Below are 27,010 nucleotides of genomic sequence, written 5' to 3'. Positions count from 1 at the left end.
ACTAGGAGGAGAGCCCTGCTGTCTGTCCTTTTTTGAGCCTAGCCAGAAAGCACCGAGAAAGTTCAAATCTCCCCCTCTTTCCCCCCCCTCTTAGTCTTCAGAGTTGGAAACTATTGCATTTTTAGGAAGCTTCGATCTTTCACAGGAGCTGCGCCGCACTCTGCAAAACTCTACTTATTATAATTGGGTTTTTTCCGCCTCCCCCCAAAAAATTATTACGCCTGCATATTGTTTTGAAAGCAGCAGCAGCTTTTAAGAGTTCCTCCTCGCTCTTTTCCTAGCCTTCTTTCAGCTCCGATCTCTGATTTACTTGGGGATTTTTTTTTTAGGGTGTGTGTGTGAAGCTTTCAATAGTTCCACCCCCCACACTTTTAATTATTGACCAAGGGGGGAGAAAAAAAGTCACTCTGAATGGACTAGTGGGTTTGCCCCCCCCCCGGACTTTTTTGATCCCGGTGCCTGGTTTGGAAATAATTTATTTTTCCTCCGTTCCTGAGAAGGAGATAAAAGTTTTGCTGAAGTTCAGGTTGCAAGGAATTGTCTTCTTGTCCAACGCCCCGCAAAAATACCCTTTCGCGTTTCGCTTAAACGTTTGGGATGAACTGGAAATAAACCTTTGGAGGAAATTTGCTTACAGAAAGGCTAGGAATCGGAGCCCACACTTTACTGGATAATGAGGTGTTTTAATTTTTGAGTGCCCTCCCCCTTAAAAAAAAGAAGAGACAAGAATATTATCCGAGGAAGTTTTGATGGAACGCCTCTCCGACCAGTCCATTTAATGGTAAGTAACCATTTTTGGGTGCCTTCTCTGCTATGATTGTGTATCCCTTCTGGCTCCCTGTGGGTAGCTGAGATTTAGCTTACTTATGAAGTGTCTTGTGTGACCCGAACATTTTGCCAATTCTGCCATTGGCCAAGTTCAGCGACACGAGATTTTAGACCATTAATGCAGTGTGTGAAACTTGCCGTACAAATAAAGAAAGAAGATCGATATTAAAGCAACTGTTGTTTTTTTAAAAATATAAAAATGTGGGCTTGTATCCAGCATGTCGCACTCAGTAGTAAGACCCTATGGGTATTGACAAATGTAGGTCCATTAGTTTCAAAGGGTATACTCCTGAGTAGAACTTTGTTGGTGCTGTGCTTCTGAGGTTGATATGAAAAGGCATTAAAAAAAACCCAGAACGCACATCTGATTTTAATAATGTAGGTTCTCTGTTTTCCAACCTATCGTAACAGCTTTTGAACATCTGTGGCATGATGCTTCTTTACGAAGATGATTCATACATCTCAGATGGTGTTGCGTGAGTGGCACAGTTGCCCCGTCAGGCTAGAACAGGGAGAGATATGGAAGGAAGTAGGTGGTGGTCATCATTTCAGGACCTTTCTACACATATAGTAAAAGTGGAACGCGGTCGACACTTTTCCTCCACCCACCAGTGATGACCTGTACCGCATCTTCTTTTGCTTGGTGGCCGATGCGCCTATATCAAAGCATCTGCAGATTATATTTTCCAGTGGATTCTACTGCTTTTCAGCTGACACCAAACCATCCCCTAGTTTACTCCTTAATGGGGAATAGGAAGATTCAGTCTGCACTGAAAGGTGAAACTAGCGAATTTGTGCTTTCCGAGAAAATCTGGTGCAAAGCGAAACGTGTCCGTCCTTTGGAGTTTGTGCTTTGAATGCATTTATTTGATTTTATAAACAACACACAGAGTACAGTCACAGGGCGGCAGGAAAAATAGGTGCAGGATACAAGAATTAAACCCCTTGTGGAACGACAGGTGACAATTTCGTTGCTTTTCGAAATTTTGCAATGGGGTTCTCCAGCCGAGTGATGCATACGAGAAGAAAACACAGGCCAGGGTAAAGTGTCTAGTAAAATCCCTCTATTAGCGAAAATCACATACAATTTTGCATTGTATTAGGGAACACGGTTTTGCAAAAATGCACACATTAGACAAAACTGGTTGCAGACTAAATTGCTGGTGCAATTGCTTGAGGACTTCTTCCATCTGTCCGTCCCCCCTGAGGCAAATTGATATGGAAAAAGGTGTCGGGCTGACCTCTGGGAACGGGATCCTGAACAAGATAAGCCACTGGCCTGATCCAGTGGCCATTCTGAAAACGACAAACTGAAATGGACTGATCCACCCGTCCCTGCTCCCTTCATTAAGTGAGTTTACAATTCCTCCAGCCGGCTAATTCTGGCGAACTTCGTCACACACCTTGTCCTGTGTTGAATTGTGGCAAACACGCAAACCGTCCCTCTGGTTGCCGCAGAGGTAAGCTATCTCTGGGAATCCACACAACTCTTTCCAGGCCCATGACTCAGCCTGCTCTTCTGGGGCGAGTAACTCTCACTCCTAGGCGACCAGCTAGAGAGAGAAAGAGGCACAGAGGGGGGGGGGGGCTTGGTGAAAGGGAAAAGAATAGTGTTATATCTTTCTTTTTCATCCTGTCCATTTCAAGTGTGGAAGGCGGGCGGGCATGCAGGCTAGTGATCTCTGTGGACTTATTTGCAAGGCTACCTTCATGTCCCCCCTTCCAGCAGCAAAAGCAGAGGTGGCAGCCATCAGACACCCTTGCAAAGTTTCCCCCCTTCTCCTCCACGCTCCAGGGGGAGCCTGAAATGAAAGCAAACCTGTCTCTCTCTCTTTCTCCATTTATCAAGACCAGATTTTTACGCTTCTCTCCCCCCCATCCCGACTTTTCCTCCCCTTTTTCCTGCTGTGATTGATGGTTTGAAAGAGGAGAAATAGCTCACAAATAGAAATCAGTTACAGATGAAGCCGGGGTAGGGTGGGGGGGGGCATAGCTTTCGAGTCATTAAAATATTTCCACCTCCCACCTTTTCCTCTCTCCTGTGAAGAAAGGAGCAAATCCGTGAAGAATTGCATTTTGGAAATTTCTTTTGTGTGTGCCCATTCTCTGATCAAGTCTCTCTCCCCCAACCGTTTTTCTTCTTCTCTTTTTTCCTCAAAAGGGGGGGGGGGAATAACTGAGCCAAGAAATCTGAAATTAATTCATTTGGGGTGGGGTGGGGGTTGGGGGCAAAGGGGAGGGAGAGGAGCTTGAACAAAGAGAAAACAAAAGATTTCCATTTTCAAAGAAAAGTTAAAAGGTTGCATATGTTCCAATCTGCATGCTTAGAAGTATTTGCTGTCTTGCTGCCATGAGATCTTTCAAAACCAGTTTAAAAAAACCCAGTGACATTTGCTTGCACCCCCGTAGAAAAGCACATATCTGAAGGCATCGCAAATTGCTCAGTAATAGATTTTCTTAGTGGGTTTGACTGACAAAAGCAATCTGGGATGGCTTTGAAGGGCTCTTTCTGCCTCCTGACCTTTCTCGTAAAATATATAGTTTGTATTCACATCTTTTCACATCCTCTGACCTCCGGGGCAAATTTTTCCTAAATACATCCAGATTCCTTCCAGAGGACTTTGCTGGGGAAGTTCCTGTTTCCCCTGAAAAATCCCAGTGGGTCCTCAGTTGTATCAACACCCACCCTTTGAATTAGAGCGAAAATGTTGCAGATTAAAAGTTTCCCCAAATTCCTGAGGGCTAGGGAAGATTCAAAGTCTTTCTCCATTTTAATACAAATTTTAATACCCCCCCAAAAAAATTGGGTCCTATGATGGAGTTTCGGTGGGGAAACCCCACTGAAAAGCGATGAGGTTGTAGAATGTTGCGGTGGTGGTTTAGACATCACTCCCGAATTTTCAAAAACATTCCCTCGGTTCAGTCATCCCCCAGAGATGATCATTGCGCCTAATTTTGGCTTTCTAGCTTTTGTGAAAGGTGGTTTAGCACACACGTCGGCTGGTTCTTGGGATTTGCATATATTTATTGTCGAACAAGATCCCCCTACCACAGCCTAACCATTTTTAAACACACCCGGTCAACACAACCGGCTTTTGAGGATCTTAATTTTGTGAGGTCAGATTCTGTAACTGTGCTATCTATCCAAAACTTCCCGAAATCTTAGCATTACTGGGTTCAGTTCTTACTCCTGGCAAATTACCACTGTGAGCAAGGTACTGGCAACTCTCCATCTTTGTAAGATAATGGGCTTGTATTGTGAGTGAAGATGAGAAAGAAAAGCGTTTCTTTGCTATAAAATCTGTGCAGTGAAGTCATATGTGTGCCTTCCTCTTAAGAACACAGAAAAAAAATCCCTGCTGGATCCAGGCCAGAGATCCATCTAGGGACTAGATCACTACACCCCCTCCCCGATCTAGACCCTCAACTTTCCCCCCATAGTGGCTTGTCGGATGCCTCCAGTATTTGACATTCACAGATAGACTGCCTCCAAGTGTTGAGGCTCAATTAAATGGTCATGGATAATCCTTGCTGGTAGGCCTCTCTCTCCTCCATGAAGGTGCCTAGTCCCACTTTAGAGCCAGCTAAGTCTGTAAGCCACCTGCGCATCTTGTGGCAGTGGGTTCCATCAGCTGATTTGGTGTCGCGCAAACAAGGATTTTCTCGCATCTGCCCTTAACCTCGCTGATTTCACTTGGGCGGTGGCTTTGAGTTCTTGTATTATGAGATAGGGCAAAAGCTCTCTTTATTCGCGATAGCAGAAAATCTCCGTAATATCTATCCTTTCCTTTAGTCACCTTCCTGCTAAAAAAAAATTAAAGGCGAAAGTCAAATGCTTTCCTCTTTTTTTCCTCGCAGGGAAGATTGTGCCCCCCCCCACATGATTTGTCCCTTTCTGCATCTTAGAAATGATTTTCAGTTTATTTTTAGGGCAGAGATGGGGGACCTGTATATAGTGGTACCTTGGATTAAGAACTTAATTCGTTCTGGAGGTCCGTTCTTAACCTGAAACTGTTCTTAACCTGAAGCACCACTTTAGCTAATGGGGCCACCTGCTGCCACTGCGCCGCCAGAGCAAATTTCTGATCTCATCCTGAAGCAAAGTTCTTAACCTGAGGTACTATTTCTGGCTTAGCGGAGTCTGTGACCTGAAGCATCTGTAACCCGAGGTACCACTGTACTTGTAGGCTAGTCATTCTCCATTCCGGAACTAGACCTTCGCTTGCCTTCACTGCCCTAGCTACTCCCTTAAAAACCCTACCTTCTTTCGGTGCAGAGGTGAGGAACCCCTGGCATTCTAGATATTGCGCTAGACTACAACTCCCTCAACTGATGGCCATTCCCTGAATTAGACCATCACTTGCCCTCACTGCCCCTAGCCATGCCCATTGTAGCTCTGTCCTCTTGCAATGCGAACTTGCAGCTCCCCACATATTCCCGGACTACAACTCCCATCATCTCCCCTGACTGTTGGCCTTGCTGACTTAGGACCTGAAGGACCGCACTGGTTCTCCATCCATGTCTGGGGATAAACCCCTCAGAGATTGCTTACTTGGACTGTGCTACCGGGAGGTGCGGCTGGGTTCATGGTCCTCTGCTCTCTCAAAATCAACCCATCAGGCACCGGCGAAAGTTTGTAGGCTCGTCCACACAATGGCCCAATGCCATCCTGCGGTTACTGCAGGGATCGCAGGATGAGAGGCCAACGTGGGCCTTCAGCCCTCTCAGACAGCCTTCCCCCAAGTCGTGCTCCTCCTGCGGCCACACCCCTTATGAACCCCATTCCCCACCCCCCAACCTGCCTTTTTCCTGGCTGGGGTGTGTCCTTAAACTGTGGCAATGCCTTCTGCCCTACCACTGTCTCGCCAGAGTGGTCCATGCCCTGGTTATCTCCTGCTTGGACAACTGCCATGTGCTCTACTATCTTTGAAGGTAATAATAATAATAATAATAATAATAATAATAATAATAATAATTTATACCACGCCCATCTGGCTGGGCTTCCCCAGCCACTGTGGGCGGCTTCCAACCAAATATTAAAATACAGTAATACATCAAACATTAAAAGCTTCCCTAAACAGGTGTCTTCTAAAATATGTCTTCTAAAAGTTTGGTAGTTGTTGTTCTCTTTGACATCTGGTGGGAGGGCGTTCCACAGGGCGGGTGCCACTACCAAGAAGGCCCTCTGCCTGGTTCCCTGTAACTTGGCTTCTCGCAGTGAGGGAACCGCCAGCAGGCCCTCAGCGCTGGACCTCAGTGTCCGGGCTGGACAATGGGGGTGGAGGTGCTCCTTCAGGTATACTGGACCGAGTCCATTTAGGGCTTTAAAGGTCAACACCAACACTTTGAATTGTGCTTGGAAACGTACTGGGAGCCAATGTACAGAAACCACAACTAATCCAGGATGTGGCAGCTAGACTGGCGCCTGGAACCATTTAACACCAGTCCTACGTTGTCTCCCAGTACGTTTCCGAGCACAATTCAAAGTGTTGGTGCTGACCTTGAAAGCCTGAAATGGCTTCAGTCCGTCTCCGAAGACTGCATGTCCCAGCCCCTTCTGGATAAAAGGGTCCCTCAGTGAACATACATCCCAGTAGTGATGTATGGAAGTGAGAGCTGGACCATAAAGAAGGCTGATCGCCGAAGAATTGATGCTTTTGAATTATGGTGCTGGAGGAGACTCTTGAGAGTCCCATGGACTGCAAGAAGATCAAACCGATCCATTCTGAAGGAAATCAGCCCTGAGTGCTCACTGGAAGGACAGATCCGGAAGCTGAGGCTCCAATACTTTGGCCACCTCAGGAGAAGTGAAGACTCCGTGGAAAAGACCCTGATGTTGGGAAAGATGGAGGGCAGAAGGAGAAGGGGACGACAGAGGACGAGATGGCTGGATAGTGTTCTCGAAGCTACCAGCATGAGTTTGACCAAACTGCGGGAGGCAGTGGAAGACAGGAGTGCCTGGTCCATGGGGTCCATGGGGTCACGAAGAGTCGGACACGACTAAACGACTAAACAACAACAACAACAACAACAATGAACATGCCTTGCCCAAGGACACCCCAAATTCTGAGGCTGTCTCTTCTCCACCCAGCAAATGTGAATATGTGTGTGTGTTAGTGTGTGTGCTAGAGAAGAGGATACAATTTGGGCTGAACCAGACCGGTTGTCCCCCAGAAGTCCAGGAATACTATTAACGGGATTTTGGGAAGTGATGCAGAGCAGCAAGAAATACATCAGAAATTAAAAGAAGGAGCTGTTCTAACGAGATGTTGCTCTTGAGAACAATTTGATCTGAAATGTACGGTAGTTATTTGGAAGTACAGCTTAACTTGCTTCAGCAAAACTCTTTCCCAAGTTGGGATGCTTGAAGGATTACGAGGTAGGTTAATTTTTTTTTAATGTGACAGAATAATAATAATAATAATAATAATAATAATAATAATAATAATTTATTTATACCCTACCCATCTGGCTGGGCTTCCCCAGCCACTCTGGGCAGCTTCCAGCAAAATGTTAAAATACCGTAATACATCAAATATTAAAAGCTTCTCTAAACTTTTGTAGGATTGCTTCATGGCAGAGGGTTGGACTAGATGACCCTTGGAGTCCCTTCCAGTTCTACAATTTGATGGTTCTATGCTTGGGTGTGTTTGTGTTTGCACGTACAACCTTTCATTGCCAGAACTGATTACAGGGGTTGCTGTTTACGCAAACGGCACACACAGATCCCTTCCACAGCGGTGATGGAAGTCTATCCTAAACCTCTACAGCGCATAAAACTGTGTCTTTTCCTGAGCCAATTTAAGGTGATGGGAAAGTGTGCAAGGTTTGGAGTTTCACAGGTCTCTTTATTAAGTGGCATTGGGGAAAAAACAACAACAGGAAAACCTCAAGCAAGAGAACATGCAAGATTGGTTGTGGGTTATTTGCAAATTTCACTGGCAGCGGTCTGAATGCCTCTACATTTTATAAACCATTCAGAATTTGCAAGCGATTAGCCATCATTATAATGCCGCAGAGACCCCTGATTTTCAAAAAGTCTCTTGTGATGTTGTGTGCTTTTATCAATAGTGACTAATTTTTCATCTCCACCCACATCTTTTAAAAGTGTTTCATAGCTTTGCTCCATAAGAGTGGAAATGGAAGATAATTCTGATAAGGAGCACATTTGTTGGGTGTTTGCATCGAATGCTAATCCTACATAGAACAGACCCGTTAATGATAAACTGAGGTCTATGAACTTCAATGTGTCTACTCTGAGTAAAACTTAGTAAACCTCCAGAAAGTATTTTGCATAGTTTTTACCTCTAACTTCAATACATTGTATTTTATTGTATTGCTATGGCTAGTGGCTGATTCAAATAAAAATTCTTCCCATTCTGATTCTTAGTTGGAGGCAACTTTCAATTGTCTCTTGGCAATTGCCTACGTAAATTTAGGTTCTATCTGGAGACAGCATCTTCATCAATGCAGTTAAAACAAAAATAAAAGCAGAGGGCATGGATGGCCACCTATTTTTTAACATTTTTTATTTTTAAAAAGGTTTGTTTTCGTGCTGGGTTCACGCTGTGCAGGGCAACATTAACTGGGACTGATGTCAAGAATTTCTGTCCCGTAAGGACCGGGTTGAGGTACGGCATGGAGATTTATTTGCTGACTTGTGATGTTTGGCAAAATCAAGTATATGTAGACATTAAAAAAAGTGTAATGTGACTTTTTTTAATGGGGGGGATTAATGCTCGGCTTCTGTGGTGCTCATACCCTGTGTTAATTAATCTGGAATAATCTCTTGTTCTGAGATTCCGTTCCTGCAATTTATGAGGTCTGTTAGAGAGACCCTTCCGTCACTCTTGTAGTGTGAGTCTTAGCAAGGTGTGGGAAAGGCTGTTCAGTCCAGAAGGCAAGTGATCTGCTATAATACACACTCTGCTGGAAAAATGCAACATGTGCTGCTAATAGAAGTAGTGCGATTCATGTAACGCGTTGGCGATTAATATACACAGAATAGTAAATTATACATTCTTTATCAACCTTCTGAGAAAAATACAAAACCTTAAGCAAAGCCACAGAGACTTGCGAACTACCCAACCTAAGATGAACTTATAATGTCTGGTTTCAATAGATTTTTCAAATGCTTAAAGGTAAAGGTAAAGGGACCCCTGACCATGAGGTGGTCCAGTCGTGGCTGACTCTGGGGTTGCAGCGCTCATCTCGCTTTATTGGCCAAGGGAGCCGGCGTACAGCTTCCGGGTCATGTGGCCAGCATGACTAAGCCGCTTCTGGCGAACAAGAGCAGTGCACGGAAATGCCGTTTACCTTCCCACCGGAGTGGTACCTATTTATCTACTTGCACTTTGATGTGCTTTCGAACTGCTAGGTTGGCAGGAGCAGGGACTGAGCAACGGGAGCTCACCCTGTCGCGGGGATTCGAACCGCTAACCTTCTGATCAGCAAGTCCTAGGCTCTGTGGTTTAACCCACAAATGCTTAACTCACTCTATTAGATAAGTTCATGAAGATACCAACAAAAGGTAAGTTTGGTGTTATTCACAATACCGAGAGATGCTAGTGGAGTTGTAGACAGATGTTAATGAAGTTGTAGACAGGGTGCTGGCGTTTTGCACCTGTTTCGCCCTGGCAGTCCAAGTAATCAAAAGGCCGTCGTCTACCCCCGATGGGGCCCTTTAACTGGGGCTTGCTGGAATTGATGCTTTCAAATTCTGGTGCTGGAGGAGACTCTTGCAAGAAGATCAAACCTATCAATTCTGAAGGAAATCAGCCCTGAGTGCTCACTGGAAGGACAGATCGTGAAGCTGAGGCTCCAGTACTTTGGCCACCTCAGGAGAAGAGAAGACTCCCTGGAAAAGACCCTGATGTTGGGAAAGATGGAGGGCACAAGGAGAAGGGGACGACAGAAGACGAGATGGTTGGACAGTGTTCTCGAAGCTACCAGCATGAGTTTGACCAAACTGCGGGAGGCAGTGGAAGACAGGAGTGCCTGGCGTGCTCTGGTCCATGGGGTCACGAAGAGTTGGACACGACTAAACGACTAAACAACAACAGTTCCGTCCAGCACATGTTTAACCTGAAGCACAAAAGAGGGCACTGTTGCACATAAAATCTGCTCGTGCTGATTTGTAAATATCGATGTAGGTTTAGAAAGAAGATCTGTCCTTTAAATGGAAATGTAATACATCTCACCGTGACAGGGAGTATTTATGACCGGTATGCTGGTGGCTAACTGTTGATGAGCAACATCAAGGCATCTGTCAAGTTTTCATTATTTAGGACATAGAATCAGAGAATTGTAGGGTAGGAAGGGACCCAAAGGGCCCCATGCTGAGGCAAAGGACAATGCATTTATAGTCCTTTTGTACCACTTTTAACAGTCGTGGAGAGTCCTGGGAACCATAATAATAATAATAATAATAATAATAATAATAATAATTTATTTGTACCCCGCCCATCTGGCTGGGTTTCCCCAGCCACTCTGGGCAGCTTCCAACAAAGATTAAAAATACATCAAAATGCCACACATTAAAAACTTCCCTGATGTCTTCTAAAAGTCAGGTAGTTGTTTATTTCCTTGACATCTGGTGGGAGGGCGTTCCACAGGGCCGGTGCCACTACCGAAAAGGCCCTCTGCCTGGTTCCCTGTAGCTTTGCTTCTCACAGTGAGGGAACTGCCAGAAGGCCCTCGGCGCTGGACCTCAACATCCAGGCAGAACGATGGAGGTGGAGATGCTCCTTCAGGTATACTGGGTTGAGGCCGTTTAGGGCTTTAAAGGTCAGCACCAACACTTCGAATTGTGCTTGGAAACGTACTGGGAGCCAATGTAGGTCTTTCAAGACCAGTGTTATGTGGTCTCGGCGGCCGCCCCCAGTCACCAGTCTAGCTGCCGCATTCTGGATTAGTTGCAGTTTCCGGGTCACCTTCAAAGGTAGCCTCACGTAGAGCGCATTGCAGTAGTCCAAGAGGGAGATAACTAGTGCCTGCACAACTCTGGCGAGTAGTTTGGGTGCTGGGGATTGTACCTCGGTGAGATCAGCGCTGTTAAGAAACTGCCATTCCCAGGATTCTGGGAATGACAGTTAAAGTGGCGTCATGGTGTACAATGTCACACTCCCTGCATGATTAAACGCCCCCAGAATGAGGATATTTTAGCAGCTCTGGGATAGGAGCACAGGAAACCTTCACACCAAATCTGAGCCTAAGTACAGTAGTACCTCGGGTTAAGAACTTAATTCGTTCTGGAGGGCCGTTCTTAACCTGAAACTGTTCTTAACCTGAGGTACCACTTTAGCTAATGGGGCCTCCTGCTGCCGCCGAGCGATTTCTGTTCTCATCCTGAGGTAAAGTTCTTAACCCAAAGTACTATTTCTGGGTTAGCGGAGTCTGTAACCTGAAGCGTCTATAACCTGAAGCGTCTGTAACCCGAGGTACCACTGTATTATTGTCTATAGTTGCCCTGGCTTCCCGGGGTTTCTTTCCCAGCCCTCCCTAGCGATGCTGAGGATTTGAACCCGGGACCTTCTGCATGCAAAGCAGGTGTTCTGTTGCTGAGCCAGGGGCCCTTTGCAGCTCGCTATTCTGGACTGGCCTCCACTTGGGGTTAGGAAAGAAGGCCTTCTGGAGAAGCTCAAGGGCATGAGCAGAGTCTTCAACAGGATCAGGCCAGTGGCCCATCTAGCCCAGAATCCTGTTCTCATGGTGGCCAACCAGATGTCTCTGAGAAGCTCTCAAGCAGGAACTGAATACAAAAGCCCTCTACCCTCCCAGGGCTTCCAGAAACTGTCACTTAGAAGCATCGCTGCTCTGTTCATCGAGACAGAGCAGAGCCAGTAGCCACTGATACAGTCCTTTCCTCCATGAATTCGCCTCATCCTCTTTTAAAGCCATCCAAGTTGGCGGCCATCACCGTTTCCTGTTGCAGCGAGTTCCACAGTCCGACTGTGCGCCGCCTGAAGAAGTCCTGTATTTTATCTGTCCCGAGACAAACTTCTGGTGCATCCCGGACAGCGTTCGAAACTCCCATTGTTCTAGGCGCATTTTGCGACCGGCAATTTCATGAGCGCGAGCAGTTTCTGAGCTCTGGGAGCGGTGCTGCGCCTAAGATTTCAGATTAATTGATTGTGATTTTATGTAAACTGTGTTATTTTTACTGTTGTTAGCCGCTCTGAGCCCGGCTTCGGCTGGGGAGGGTGGGATATAAATAATAATAATAATAATAATAATAATAATAATAATAATAATTATTATTATTATTATAGAGTGGAAGGAAAGGAGGACCTTTTCCTGCCCCACCCCTCTTCCAGCTACTCTCTGAAAACTGGAAAAGAGATCCTCTTAAGAATATTAGGTGGGCAGGGGAAGTATGGCTTTGGTGTTTTTGCAGTCTTCAGATGAGGACTAGACCATGTGAAAAAATGAATATAAGATTTCAGCCGCAGTTCATTCATTTTCAGCTTTGTATTCTTGTTATTAAAAAAAAAAAGCTCGCCTAGACATTCCGTTGTTGCTCCCCTAACCTAGATTTAAGGTGCCATTTAGCTCCTATCTTTCCTATCTCAGTTTCTAACACTGAACTTGAATCTAAGGGCAGTCCCAGATTTGACCAGATCCTGGAATGTCCCGCTTTTCCTTAAAGGTAAAGGGTAAAGGGACCCCTGACCATTAGGTCCAGTCGTGACCGACTCTGGGGTTGCGGAGCTCATCTTGCTTTACTGGCCGAGGGAGCCGGCGTACAGCTTCCGGGTCATGTGGCCAGCATGACTAAGCCGCTTCTGGCGAACCAGAGCAGCGCACGGAAACGCCGTTTACCTTCACACCGGAGTGGTACCTATTTATCTACTTGCACTTTGACATGCTTTCGAACTGCTAGGTTGGCAGGAGCAGGGACCGAGCAACGGGAGCTCACGCCGTCGCAGGGATTCGAACCGCCGACCTTCTGATCAGCAAGTCCTAGGCTCTGTGGTTTAACCCACAGCGCCACCCGCGTCCCATACTCGCTTTTCCTTAGGACACCCCTATTTTCATCGGAGAAATGTTGGAGGAGTTCTGCAACCCCCCGAGCTGAGGAGTTAAGTAACTAGACAACCTTTAGAAGACGCCTGAAGGCAGCCCTGTATAGGGAAGTTTTAAAAAAATATTTAATGTTTTATATATATGTTGGAAGCCGCCCAGAGTGGCTGGGGCAACCCAATCAGATGGGCACGATAGAAATACAACAACAATAGAATAGGATGTCGCTGTTTTCATCAGAAAAAGGTTGGAGGGTATGCGCTTAGTGCAACATCCCAACGACATTTCCAATGCCTGTATGGTGACATTTCCACCAGATCATCCCAAGTGTAGGAGTTTTTGCTTTCAATGTTGTCCTCTTTCCCCTGAAAGCTCCAGGCCTGCTGACTTCATCTGTCCGTGCGGGTCTGAGCTCGCATGACGGAAGGGAGATCTTTATAAACAAGGCTCTGGGAAAGATCGGGAGGGTGGTGATTGAGGGCTGCTCATGGCTTTGCGCCTTGGCTGCCGTACAAGGGCGGTTGGGCAAGAGTCCGTGTCGATACATGTCTGTTTGGGTACCCAGTTGCATCTTGCCTGTGTACCCGAGACCGGTTTTCTGCCCGTGCCAACGCGGAGTACGAAATCCTCTTGGGGCAAGTCTGTGCAGGGAACCCCAGCTTGACATCTCGACGCAAAGACTTGCAAGTGGCTGGTTGTTTTTTTTAAAGGCCATGAGCTTGCGAAGCCAATAAAAAAATAATGAACAAGTCCTTTTAAAAACACGTCTTGTAGCTGAGCAATGTTGAAAATGGTGTGAGATGTTAACATGCAAAATCAAGGAGAGCCAGAGAGTTTACCAAGTCTACTATATCTTGTACAGTGGTACCTCGGGTTAAGTACTTAATTCATTCTGGAGGTCCATTCTTAACCTGAAACTGTTCTTAACCTGAAGCACCACGTTAGCTAATGGGGCCTCCTGCTGCCGCCGCGCTGCTGGAGCACGATTTATGTTCTCATCCTGAAGCAAAGTTCTTAACCTGAAGCACTATTTCTGGGTTAGCAGAGTCTGTAACCTGAAGCGTATGTAACCCGAGGTAGCAGTGTAATATTATAAGACCACAAGAAGAACTTGCTGGATCAGTTTGTCTAATCCTCTTTTAAGGCCATCTCGGTTGGTGGATGTTTCCCACTTCCTGTGGAAGTGAGTTCCATAGGTATTTTTTAAAAAATCTGTCCTAAATCCTCCAACATCCAGGTTCACAGAGTATACACAAGTTCTGATGTTATAAGAGAGGGAGAAAAAAACCCTTTCTCTATCCATTTTCTCCATGATGCGAATAATTTTATAAATTTCTATCATTTCACCTCTTACCTTTTCTCTGAACCAAAACACTCCAGCTGCCCCAACCTTTCCTCGTAAGGGAGCTGCTCCACACCCACCCACCCTTGTTAAAATTTTGGGTTTCCCTTTCTTCGGAACCTTTTCCAACTCTACAATATCCATTTTGTACACGATATTCATAGAATCTCAGAATTGGAAAGTTGGAAGGGCACCCCAAGACTCATCTAGTCTGACCCCATGCAATGCAGGAATCCGAGCAAATGGGGATGTACCACAGATTTTGTATAACGGCATTGCAATAGTGGCCGTTTCATTTTCAATTTCTTTCCCAGTGGTTATGGATTTCATAGTACTCCTGAGAACCAACGGAATGCATTCTTTATATTAGAAAGTGACAGTTCCTTCCCAACGCTCCGGTCAGATCAAAATGCTTTTGATCACATAGTAGTATTGGAGGCAGTGAAGGGAAGTGAAGGTCTAAGTTTAAGGATGATTTTACAGCGTGCAAATCATGTGTTGAGGATGGCGTCTTCTTAATTGCCGCAACAGAGCTTGTCCAAAATTTTCTCTTTTCTTCTGTTGACCATAACATACCAGAACCAAAGGAGCTCACTAATTAATCAGCTAAAGCTCTGGTTAATTGATCTACTGCTTTAAAGCTTGCCAACGACGTTTTGAGGACACTGTGTTTTTAACACTGGATTGTTTTATTTGATGTTTTAATGCAGGCATAGGCAAACTCGGCCCTCCAGATGTTTTGAGACTACAATTCCCATCACCCCTGACCACTGGTCCTGTTAGCTAGGGATGATGGGAGTTGTAGTCCCAAAATATCTGGAGGGCCGAGTTTGGCTGTGCCTGTTTTAATGTGTTCTAAACAGCTTTGAATTTTCCCCCTTAAAAATATAAAGTGGTGTGGATAATAATAATAATAATAATAATAATAATAATAATAATATACCACCTCATTCCTGGGAGAAAGGATGGAATAAAAATAAAAATGGACTACAATAGTACCTTGATTTACAACCATAATCCGTTCCGGAGGTCCGTTTGTAAACCAAAACAGGTTGTAACCCAAGGGATGCTTTCGCCAATGGGGGCTGCAAAAAAAATTTGTTCGTAATCCAAAAAAAATGGTTTGTAATCCAAAAAAAGGTTGCAAACCAGGATACGCACTTCCGGGTTTGACGTGTTTGTAATCCAAAACCTATGCAAACCAAGATACCACTGTATTTGGCAGCATGAAGAGAAGTATTACCACTGTCTCAAACCGCCTGAAAAATTACCAGCCCCACATAATTTATTTTAAATTCATTTTATTTTTTGAGATGGTGATATTGCTTCCCTTCATGCTGGTGAAGAGCCAATTTCTTCACATTCTGCTGGTACTAAAGGCAGAAGAGCATCCCAGGAAGATTTTTCTGTGGTCAGTTGGCAACCAGGGATGCTAACGTGAATAAAATATTGAGGGCGGCGGGCAGGTAAACCCCACCCTGCTTATAGGTCACATGATGTTCCTAAGGGATCTAAAGGAATGGAAGTGAAGAACAGAGGTAAAGGAGAATTAAATACAGTGGTGCCTCGCAAGACGAAATTAATTCATTCCGCGAGTTTTTTCGTCTAGCGAATTTTTCGTCTTGCGAAGCACGAAATCCCATAGGAATGCATTGAAATTCAATTAATGCGTTCCTATGGTCAAAAAAAGTCCAAACAAAGCCAAATTTGGTACAACAAGAGTTTATTAAGTGCTCTTTAAAGTCACACATACTGTAAAGAGCATTTCAAAATTCAAACCCAGAATTTTTTTAAAAAAACAGCAGAGTGGCCCAATGGTCACAGAAAATCATAAAAATGCAGGGGGGGAAAACAAGCTTCCAGATTCTTGCAAACCCCTCCCCAACTGTTCCCCCAGTCACCCAGCACACAGAAATTCAAACCCAGATATTTTTTTTTTAAAAACAGCAGAGTGGCCCAATGGTCACAGAAAATCATAAAAATGCAAGAAAAAACCACACAAGCTTCCAGATTCTTGCAAACCCCTCCCCAACACCAAGTCCTTGAATTCTAAACACCCCAACCCAAAATCCAACCCCCCAAAAAAAGTTTTAAAAGTTTAACTTCCCAAATGGCTGCAAAAGAAGTTTTGGAAAAGCTTCAAAAATCACCAAAGTCTTCAAAAACCTCAAAAAAGGCTACCACACCGCTTGCTATGAGTTGCTCCTCGAAGTCAAGTCGCAACTGTACAGTATTAACGGTTTTAAGAAAAAGGAAACAAACTTGCAAGACGTTTTCGTCTTGCGAAGCAAGCCCATAGGGAAATTCGTCTTGCGAAGCAGCTCGAAAAACGGAAAACCCTTTCATCTAGTGAGTTTTTCGTCTTGCGAGGCATTCGTCTTGCGGGGCACCACTGTAACAAAAGAAGTGTGGTTTAGGTGGTGGAAGTCTTTTAAGATATTTTAATTAAGATTTGTATTTTATAGTGTGTGTAAGTGTAATTCTGGAATTACTGTTTATGGAAAACAGCATTTTCTTTTTTCCTTTTTTCGTTTCTTCTTACTCTTTATCTTCTTTCACATTTTATGTTTGGCAAATAAGTAAATAATTGTGATTTTGCAGATATGTCTGGAAAATTGATTGTATTATTCAATAAAGTTATATTTTAATTTTTTTAAAAAAAGATCACATGATGCAGCACATGCACACTATTTGAATGGCAATGCTCATTAATTTTTTTGGGGGGGTGGCCCCCCTCAAATATTTTATGGGGGGGTGGAGGGACCTCAACCCCTAGGAGTTGGCTCCTATGTTGGCCACCGTCTTCCCCCAAATAGATTTTACACCAGAACTTCCTAGTTTGTCTTGCCCTGGAGCTCCACCTACTGGCCACACTCTGAAATATCGGCTTTCTGTTAGAAACATGGAAAACTGCCCCATGCACACTTAAGGGGCAGTGTTTCTCCAGGGGTTTGGGGGCAGGGGGTCCCTGGAGATGCCAAAGATTGCACCTGGGACCTTCTGTATGCAAATCAGATGCTCTGCCCCTGAGCTACAGCAGATGCTTCCGAACACCAGTTTCCAGCAGGGGAGAATTGCTCCTGTGTTCGAATCCTGCTTTCGGGTTTCCCAAAAGAGGCATCTGGTCGGGCCCTGTGAGAACAAGATGCTGGACTAGATCAGCAGGATTCTTCTTCTATTCTTACACCCCTAATCCACTCGCCAGCAAGCAATTTCCACTCGCCCATGGCGACTCCCGGTCAAGTCCTTCATTGTTGTTGTTTAGTCGTTTAATCATGTCCGACTCTTCGTGACCCCATGGACCAGAGCACGCCAGGCACTCCTGTCTTCCACTGCCTCCCGCAGCTTGGTCAAACTCATGCTGGTAGCTTCGAGAACACTGTCCAACCATCTCGTCCTCTGTCGTCCCCTTCTCCTTGTGCCCTCCATCTTTCCCAACATCAGGGTCTTTTCCAGGGAGTCTTCTCTTCTCATGAGGTGGCCAAAGTATTGGAGCCTCAGCTTCAGGATCTGTCCTTCCAGTGAGCACTCAAGGCTGATTTCCTTCAGAATGGAGAGGTTTGATCTTCTTGCAGCCCATGGGACTCTCAAGAGTCTCCTCCAGCACCATAATTCAAAAGCATCAATTCTTCGGCGATCAGCCTTCTTTATGGTCCAGCTCTCACTTCCATACATCACTACTGGGAAAACCATAGCTTTTACTATACGGACCTTTGTTGGCAAGGTGATGTCTCTACTTTTTAAGATGCTGTCTAGGTTTGTCATTGCTTTTCTTCCAAGAAGATACGATACAATATGAATATATAATGCCGATTCTTCTGGTGTTCTGACACTTCTTATACTTCTCGAACCCCTTTCCCCCAGTTCTAGGATTTCGTCGGAAAAGGCCAAGATGCTGAAACTCCTGGTGACCACCCTCGTCCCGGCCTTGATCCTGGCGGCGCCTCCTCCCATTAGCAAGCTGGCCCTCTTTCCGGACAAGAGCGCCTGGTGCGAGGCGAAGAACATCACCCAGATCGTTGGGCACAGCGGGTGCGAGTCCAAATCCATCCAGAACAGGTACAGTACTGGGCCAATGGATCCAACATCTCCAGATCTCCCATAGCCATCTTCCCCAAGCTGTGTCGCACTCCCAACTTCCACTGTAGCCTTATTGGACTTTACCAATTGGTAGGGTGAGTGTTGCTCCCGGACGGAAGGAAGGAAGTCAAATGACTTCCTTCAGAGAAAGAGTTCTTTATTTCTGCTCTCCGGAGCAGCAGAAAGGCACTTGCATGGTCAGTCCACAGCAAGTCCAAAGAAATGAGAGATTTCATGCAGTATATATAACCTCCAGGCACCCTCTCCCCCCCCCGCCTTCCCCAGGAATCCAGCCACGTCAGCTTGTACATGCAGGTTGACATCACAGATGTTCCTGCTCCGGTACTCTTAGCCATAAAAGGGTTTTCCTTCCTCTACTTCTGACCATAAAAGGGTATTCCTGTTCCTATACTCTTACCTTGGAGCAAGAGGTCACCAACTCCAGGAACACACTCTGGCGCTGTTCCCAGACTAGGTCTGTGCATTCTGTGTGTTCAGAATGTAAGATAAGACCTAGACGTGCCATCCCTACTCCACTGGAACAGCCAAGGTCATCCTTTGCCGTGACTGATAAAGGAGAGAGCTTTGTTTATACAGCTGTGTTCTTGTTATGCATTTGCTCAACAGCTCGTTAATGCATTTTAGAAATGCTCTCTTGGAGAAAGAAGAAAAAGGGGGGTTTTGAGTCAGTTTCAAACTGACTGCACAGGAACCCGTTCCTTCACCACCAGCTCTGGCCAGCACGACTCCGGAAATTAATTTCTGCCTCTTCCTGTTAACATATCACAAGTAAAAGCACCGTGGCTGTAAACCGATTTGCAATTTTCCGCCGTGATGAAAAGTGGCACACATGGCACTGTTAATAGTTCCACATTTGTAAGAACTCGATTTTTTAAGGTGGCAGCACCCAGTCTTTGGAACTCCCTGCCTTTTGATATCAGACAGGCACCTTTAATAATTTTATTTTCTTTCACTTACTATACTGCTTTCAGTGGCTGCTAAAAAATTTTGTTATTGTTGTTTAGGCAAGCCTACCCAGATATGTAGAATATCCACATGTATTCTAATGTTTTTTAGGTTATTTCATTTTTTAAAAATGTTTTAAGTTGCTGTTTTTATCTGTTTTCACCCATAATTTCGTTTTATTCTTTTTGCAAATCGCTTTGAGGTGGGTGTTGTTGTTGTTGTTTTTATAATCAAGCAGTATATAAATCTTATGGCATAAAAGAAACGCTAAAAAAAAAAAAAAGAATAATAAGTAAGTAAAAAATGTTGAGAACCCAAGACAGCAATGACCTTGTAAAAAAAGGGATGTGAAAACTATGGCCCTTGAGCTGTTGTTGGGCTTCAGCTTACACCAGTCAAAACCAGCATGCCTAATGGTGAGGGTAGATGGGAGTTGGAGTCCAGAAACAACTGAAGTCAGAGATGTGATGGAGGTAGCTAGGGGCAGTGAAGGCAAGTGATGGTCTAGTTTGGGGAAGGGGAACCTGGCGTTCTCCAGTTGTTGTAGGACTCCATTTTGCTCTCTAGCACCACCTGTTGGCCATGCTTGGGCCCAGCATGACCAATGGTCCCCTTCCCTGTATTAAAGGTAGCTAGGGGCAGTGAAGGCAAGTGATGGCCTAATTCTAGCTGTTTTCAGACTTCAGTCCCCAATGGACGCAGCCAGCCTATTGCCAGTGGCCAGAGTTGTAGTTGAGAAACCTTTCAAGAGCTGCAGGTTTCCCATCCTTTCATTAAAAGATATCAGAGCTGGGATGGAGGTAGCTAGGGGCAGTGAAGGCAAGGGATGGTTTCTTTTTTTAAAATATACATTTTTATTAATTTTTTAACATATCAGTTCCAACAGTCATACAACATAACTTCTCATCTTATACAACATTTTTAGACTTCCGTCAACACCTCTGATGATTTTCCGTTCTTTATCACTTATTATGCATTTCTTAGTTTCGTATTACCTTTAATTATCCTTGACTAATAATTCTCCTCATTATCTTTCTTGCAATACTTCAAATAATTCACCTTACAAAACTTCTTGCAAACCTACTCGCATAATCTGTTCATCACCATTGCTTTTCAAATTGTTCGTAAATTCACTCCAGTCTTCTGAGAATCTCTGGTCCCGCAGGTTTCGAAGCCTTCCTGTTAATTTATCTAGTTCTGCATAGTCCATCAGTTTCATCCTCCATTCTTCCTTCGTCGGTAGTTCTTCTTGCTTCCATTTTTGTGCCAATAATATGCTTGCTGCCGTCACTGCATATAGAAACAACTTACAGTCCTTTCTATTTATATCATCTCCTACAATGCCAGGTAAAAATGCTTCTGGTTTCTTAATAAAGAGGCAAGGGATGGTCTCAATCCACGTGGGAAGTTTGGCGCTCCTGAACACCACCCTCCCTGATTCTGAACCCAACCCTCATCTCGCAGGCTTTTAGCATCTTCCTAATCTTCACCTACGGCGTTTCCATGTGCTGCTCTGGTTCACCAGAAGCGGCTTAGTCATGCTGGCCACATGACCCGGAAGCTGTCTGCGGACAAACGCCAGCTCCTTCGGCCTATAGAGCGAGACGAGCGCCGCAACCCCAGAGTCGGTCACGACTGGACCTAATAGTCAGGGGTCCCTTTACCTTTACCTTAATCTTCACCTGGGACGTGGGTGGCGCTGTGGGTTAAACCACAGAGCCCAGGACTTGCCGATCAGAAGGTCGGCGGTTCGAATCCCTGCGACGGGTGAGCTCCCGTTGCTCGGTCGCAGCTCCTGCCAACCTAGCAGTTCGAAAGCACGTCAAAGTGCAAGTAGATAAATAGGTACTGCTCTGGCGGGAAGGTAAACGGCGTTTCAGTGCACTGCTCTGGTTCACCAGAAGCGGCTTAGTCATGCTGGCCACATGACCCGCAAGCTGTACGCCAGCTCCCTTGGCCAGTAAAGCGAGATGAGCGCTGCAACCCCAGAGTCGGCCACGACTGGACCTAATGGTCAGGGGTCCCTTTACCTTTTTAATCTTCACCTCTCGTCCGCAGAGCCTGCTTGGGGCAGTGTTTCAGCTACAGCGTTCCCAACACCTTCCCACAGTCCACTGAATCCCTGGTGCACTGCGACTCCTGCATGCCAGCCCTCTCCATGTGGGAAGTGGTAAGTAATGCCGCTCAGGATGGGAAATTGCGTATCGAGACCCCGCAGCCACCCCCTCGTTGGAAATAACTCACACAAGGACACAGATATTAGGTTTATGTTATTGGGCAAATTTTGGCCACAACTTTATTGAAATTACAGAATGTGAGCGGTATTGGCTTAGGCAATACATCTGACTCCTAGACTATATCTGACTCCTGCCCATTGTGCAGGAAGTCCAGTAAGGGTAAGCCACCGGTAGGTGGAGCCCTGTCGATGTGAACCAACTCAAGCTCCCCCTGGTGTTCCCGATGGGGTCGTGTCAAGGCCTTAGCCCCCCAGCCAGGCTTCAGACTAGATCAACACCCCTGGATTCCTTTAACGGAATACCCTTAAGCATTGAGGGGCAGGTGATGGCCACACCTCCCCTCCCCCACACAAGGTCAAACAATGCCTAACCGCAACCCTAACAAAGTTGTGACGATTGCTACGAGGTAGGCGAAAACCAAGTGGCCAGTGCCAATTGCCAAGTGGAAAAATTCCTACCAGGCCCCTCAGACAACCAAGGCGACCAACCGAGGTCCATAGCAAGGTCATTGCCTAACCTGCAAAATAGGGAGGGTGATTGAGGAAGTGAGCCAAAGAGGAAGTCCTCTGGTTCGCTCCTCCATTTAAATGGCCCCGGCCATGCCCCCCCCAGCCGGCGGATTGGCTGGCCGGGCTCTGATGTGGACGGGATCCCCCAGGCAATGGGGGACAAAATCCCCCGCCCCCAGTGGGGAGTGGGTGGCCACGCGGTCCACCGCAACTCCTCCCCACTGGGAAGTGGAGCGGATTTGTGCGGCCATCGTCCAAGAAGGGCTGTTCGCTGAATACCCACTAGCATCCCTTCTCCAATAAATAAATAGATGGAATATTTGTGTGGAGGGGGGATTCACTGTGGGGCAGCAAGTAAGGGGCTAGAGTGGGAATCACAGGTGGGAAGAACGTTGCTGTTGCATCTGGTTGGCAGATGTCAGTACAGGATGAGGGCTAAGTAGGCCACTGATCTGGTAGCCAGACTTAAGTTTCTTATTAGACCTCACCCTTAGGTCCATACAAGACATTGCAATGGGTACTACATGCAATGGCTTTAGAAAGAGGATTAGAGAAATTCGCTAACTGTGATCACTACGCTCTGCTTGTATGGTTGGAGGCAGCAATTATTCTGAATACCAGTTGCTACAAAAAAGCAGGAAGGCGAGCGTGCTCTTATGGTCAGATCCTGTTTGCAGGTTTCCCATAAGCGGCATCTTGTTGGTCCCAGTTAGATCAGGAAGCTGGACTAGATGAAACTTTGACCTGGCCCAACAGCAGGGCTCATGATGTTCTTAGATGATGATAATATATTATTATTATTTATACCCCACCCATCTGGCTGGGTTTCCCCAGCCACTCTGGGCGGCTTCCAACAAAATATTAAAAATACAATAAAACATCAAACATTAAAACACAGTAAGACATCAAACATTAAAAGCTTCCCTAAACTGGGCTGCCTTCAGATGTCTTCTAAAAGTCAGATAGTTGTTTATTTCCTTGACATCTGATGGGAGGGCGTTCCACAGGGTGGGCACCACCACCAAGAAGGCCCTCTGCCTGGTTCCCTGTAACCTCACTTCTCGCAGGGAGGGAACCACCAGAAGGCCCTTGGAGCTGGACCCCAGGGTCTGGGCTGAACGATGGGAGTGGAGACGCTCCTTCAGGTTTCTGGGCCAAGGCTGTTTAGGGCTTTCAAGGTCAGCACCAACACTTTGAATTGTGCTCGGAAATGTCTTGGGAGCCAATGTAGGTCTTTCAGGACCAGTGTTATATGTTAGATGATTGTGGTGGCTCTCTGAAAAAAGAGGGTGAGCCAGATTTCGGGAGGAAGCAGCCACTGATGGCCACTAGCCCTGAGAGCTACGTAAGGCAAGAGGCAGCAGTGCTTCTGAATACCAGGAGAGGAGACGGGTCTTGAATTCAGGTCCTGCTTGAGGGGTTCCTACAGGTTGACTGCTGTGATAACAGAAAGCTGGACTGGATGGGCCTGATCCATCAGCCAAGCTCTTCCTGCGTGTTCTGATGTCTTCTCCTTCCCCCAGGTGACATTGGACTGCCCCAGCAATGAAGACATCCCCAGGGTGGACAAACTGGTGGAGAAGATCCTCCATTGCAGCTGCCAGGCATGTGGAAAGGAGCAGAGCCAAGAGGGGGCGCTCCTCAATGTCTACGTCAACGGCGATGAGAACCTGCCGGCTGAGGGTCCTCACCCCCACCCCTACGGCCACCACCATCCAGGAGAAGAGGCCTCCAACCACCACCACCATGAAGACGAGGCCAAGGACTGACCTCCGACCTTCCGGGGGGTGAACTGCCCCTTCAGCCCAGGCCTTGACGACTTTCCCCCGCCTCTCAAACACCCATCATGCTCTGCTCTTGGCAACGTGGTCGTGGGGAAGCAGAGGCCAAGCTGAAGGCGGACCTTTCACCGGGGGCGGCCAATGGGACAAGCTGGCAACCGGCGAGAGAATTGGGGGAGGGGGTGGTTGGGGGGAGGGCGTCACTGACGAAATTGCACACTGCTCTAATATATTGGGGGGGGGTGAGGGAAGAGGGAGGGGCAAAATGAGAGAGAGGTCTCTGGTGACCTTTCCTCTTGAAGGTCTGGCGGACACCTGAAACAAAGACATCCAAGGCGGCTTCTCGGTTTCTGGCTTTCCATCAAAACATTTCTCTCTGAAGACTACATATAGAATTGTAGACTTGGAAGGGACCCCCTTGCGATGCAGGAACCACAGACGCCGTGGGTCCGGTTCTGCCACTGGGGAATCGAGGATTGATCTTGAAGGAGCCGGACTGAACCCCCCCCCAAAAAACCATTTTGACAAAAGAGACTCTCCCCTTTGGTGCTTTTTTAGCAGCAGAAGCGAGACATTTCTTGCACGTTTGAGTTCTGCCCTCACTTGCCTTCACTGCCCCTGGCTACCTCCATCACAACTCTGCCTTCTTTTAATGCGGGGCTGGCAAGCTCGTGTCCCTCCGGGAGTCACTGGACTCCAACTCCCATCATTCTTGAACAGCGGCCATGCTGGCTGGGAGTGCTGGGAACTGGAGTCCAACAGTGTCTGGACGGCACCACTTTGCTTACCCCTGTTTGACTTCCTAGCAGCACTTTAATGAACGGAAGATAGAAGGGAGCAAAGGAAATTTTATTGGAGAGAGCTGGGCAAGGGGGAAGAAACAGGTGGGTCGGCTCCAGACCATTTTTAGCGAGTCAGATCTTGCTCAATATTGTCAACACTGGCTGGCAGCAGCTCAATAGGGTTTCAACCGTACCTGGAGATGACAGGGGTCAACCCGGGGACTTTCTGAATGCAAAGCAGACACTCTTGTCGCTGGGGCCTGGTTTTCCTAAAGATTCTAGTCCTCAAGGTTATGGATAAAGGGCTGGATCAATGAGGAGGTGCACAGAAGGTAGTCTTATTCCAAGACAGACCACTGGTCCATCCAACCTAGGATTGCCAACACTGACCGGCAGCGGCTCTCCAGGAATTCAGGCAGAGGACATTCCCACAATTACTTGGAGGTGTTGGGGAACGAACCTGGGATCTTCTGCCTACAAGAGCAGATACTATACCATTGAGCTACAGCCTTTTCTGTGGGAATTTAACGTAATCTGAATCTGACGTGAGTCAGATTATTGAATGAAGAGGCTGCCATCTTGCCCAACCTTTCCTTGAATTTTTAAACGTCTTAATCACTGAATGTTTAGCGTGAGATTCGAACTCTTGCCTTTGTATACACCCAGCCTCTCTCCTTGTTCTGATGACTACAACACTCTTCATGGCTTCTCTCTCTCTCTCTCTCTCTCTCTCTCTCTCTCTCTCTCTCTCTCTCACACACACACACACACACACACGTCATATATATTTCCAGCTTTATCGTTGTGTTATTCATCCCTCTTAATTAAATAAATTAGATCCAACATCCACATACCGTGTCACTCTGGGTCTTTTGTCGAGCGAGACAATATAGTCCTTTCAGAATGCAAATCCAAGAGCAAATATTTATGTGGGGCTGCTTCCCTCTAAGTCCTACTCAGAGTAGACCCGCTGCGGGTAACAGACTTAAGTCGGTCATGTGCAACAACTTCCGTGAGTCTAAGATAGTGTCATACAAGGGGCAGAAGAATTGGACACATAAGAGAGAGGCGATGGTACAACAGCATTTTAGGTCTTCCTATGCTGAAATTGACCTGCCCCCACCATAGGAGGAATTAATGCATGACATCTTATCCTGGTACAAGCTTATTATTATTATTATCTGGGCGGCTTCCAACAAAATATTAAAAATACATTAAAACATCAGTCATTAGGAGGTCTCTCCAGCTGCACGTTTCCTGATCTGCAGCCTCCCTGGCTGCCCACACTTCCTGATCTGAAAATGCCCCAGGGGAGGTGTAGGCTCATAATGGGAGGAGTTACCGTATTTTTTGCTCTATAGGACTCACTTTTTCCCTCCTAAAAAGTAAGGGGAAATGTGTGTGCGTCTTATGGAGCGAATGCAGGCTGCGCAGCTATCACAGAAGCCAGAACAGCAAGAGGGATTGCTGCTTTCACTGCGCAGCGATCCCTCTTGCTGTTCTGGCTTCTGAGATTCAGAATATTTTTTAAATTGTTTTCCTCCTCCAAAAACTAGGTGCGTCTTGTGGTCTGGTGCGTCTTATAGAGCGAAAAATATGGTAACTTGTGTTTCCCTGCCAAACTTTAATTGGCATACAGGCATCTGGGAGGTCTCCTCAGCTGCCCATGTTTCCTGATCTGCAGCCTCCCTGGCTGCCCGCACTTCCTGATCTGAAAATGCCCCAGGGGAGGTGTTATCTCATAAGGGGAGGAGTTAACTCATGATGTCTTCCCCTGAACTTTGATTGACATGCAGGCACCTGGGAGGTCTCCCTGGCTGCCTATACCTCCTGATTTGCAGCCTCCCTAGCTCCTGAAAATCCATCAGCATTTTTCTAAAGCACCCAGTTCTCGTAATCTAGACATTCTTGCAATCTTCCCCAACACAATACATTTAGGCCTGTTATTTTCACAGAGATGTGCATTTCTAGGTGCACGCTTCCCCTTGACACCTGCACTCCTTTGGTCGGGGGAAACTGTGTTGCAAAATTCAGGGAAGTGCAAAATTCGAGGACAGATGCATTTCAGGTCCCAGATGGTTTCCGGGAGTGTAAGCTAGATAGGTGAACAGAACCAAATTTCTCCCCCGTCTCCAGAGGCAACGTTCGCAAACAGCAGAGGCGCCTCGCTGCAGGATCAGTTGGTTGAAGGGGGAGAAAGGAGGTGAGTCTTTCTCGGGAAATGTGGTTTTTGGGGGAGCAATTTGAAAGGCGGTGGTAGGAGAAAAGGGGAGTGGCCCTTCCTGGATCTTTATGACCTGGAAGAAGGAGCTGTAGCAGGAACGAATAGGGTGAAAGCATTATCAAGGGGAATGGGGACCCACCCTAGCTCCGCACTCATATGAGAAGCCACCCTATTAATCTATCCAGTTCGATATACTCTAACAGTTTGTCTTGCCATTCCATTTTTGTTGGCACAGTTTCT

The 27,010-nt window shown here is 46.3% G+C and overlaps 1 protein-coding gene across 2 annotated transcripts; it reads left to right on the top strand.

The window, feature by feature from the left end:
- Positions 1-25,395, top strand: LOC310769533 (neuroblastoma suppressor of tumorigenicity 1-like). 2 transcript variants are annotated; one of them, XM_083629004.1, is made up of 5 exons: positions 21-781; positions 8,371-8,459; positions 18,056-18,250; positions 21,296-21,407; positions 23,507-25,395. In XM_083629004.1, the coding sequence occupies exons 1-5, from the start codon at positions 779-781 to the stop codon at positions 23,750-23,752; spliced, it is 645 nt and encodes a 214-aa protein (XP_083485130.1). In that variant the 5' UTR covers positions 21-778; the 3' UTR covers positions 23,753-25,395. The 2 variants fall into 2 exon arrangements, with proteins under 2 accessions (XP_083485131.1, XP_083485130.1); XM_083629005.1 differs by lacking the exon at positions 8,371-8,459 and having other exon boundaries at positions 1-781.
- Positions 25,396-27,010: the final 1,615 nt, after the last annotated feature.

Source organism: Podarcis filfolensis (assembly GCF_964270895.1).
Source record: "Podarcis filfolensis genome assembly, chromosome: 8".
NCBI lineage: Eukaryota > Metazoa > Chordata > Lepidosauria > Squamata > Lacertidae > Podarcis > Podarcis filfolensis.
This window is presented reverse-complemented; position numbering and strand designations above follow the sequence as displayed.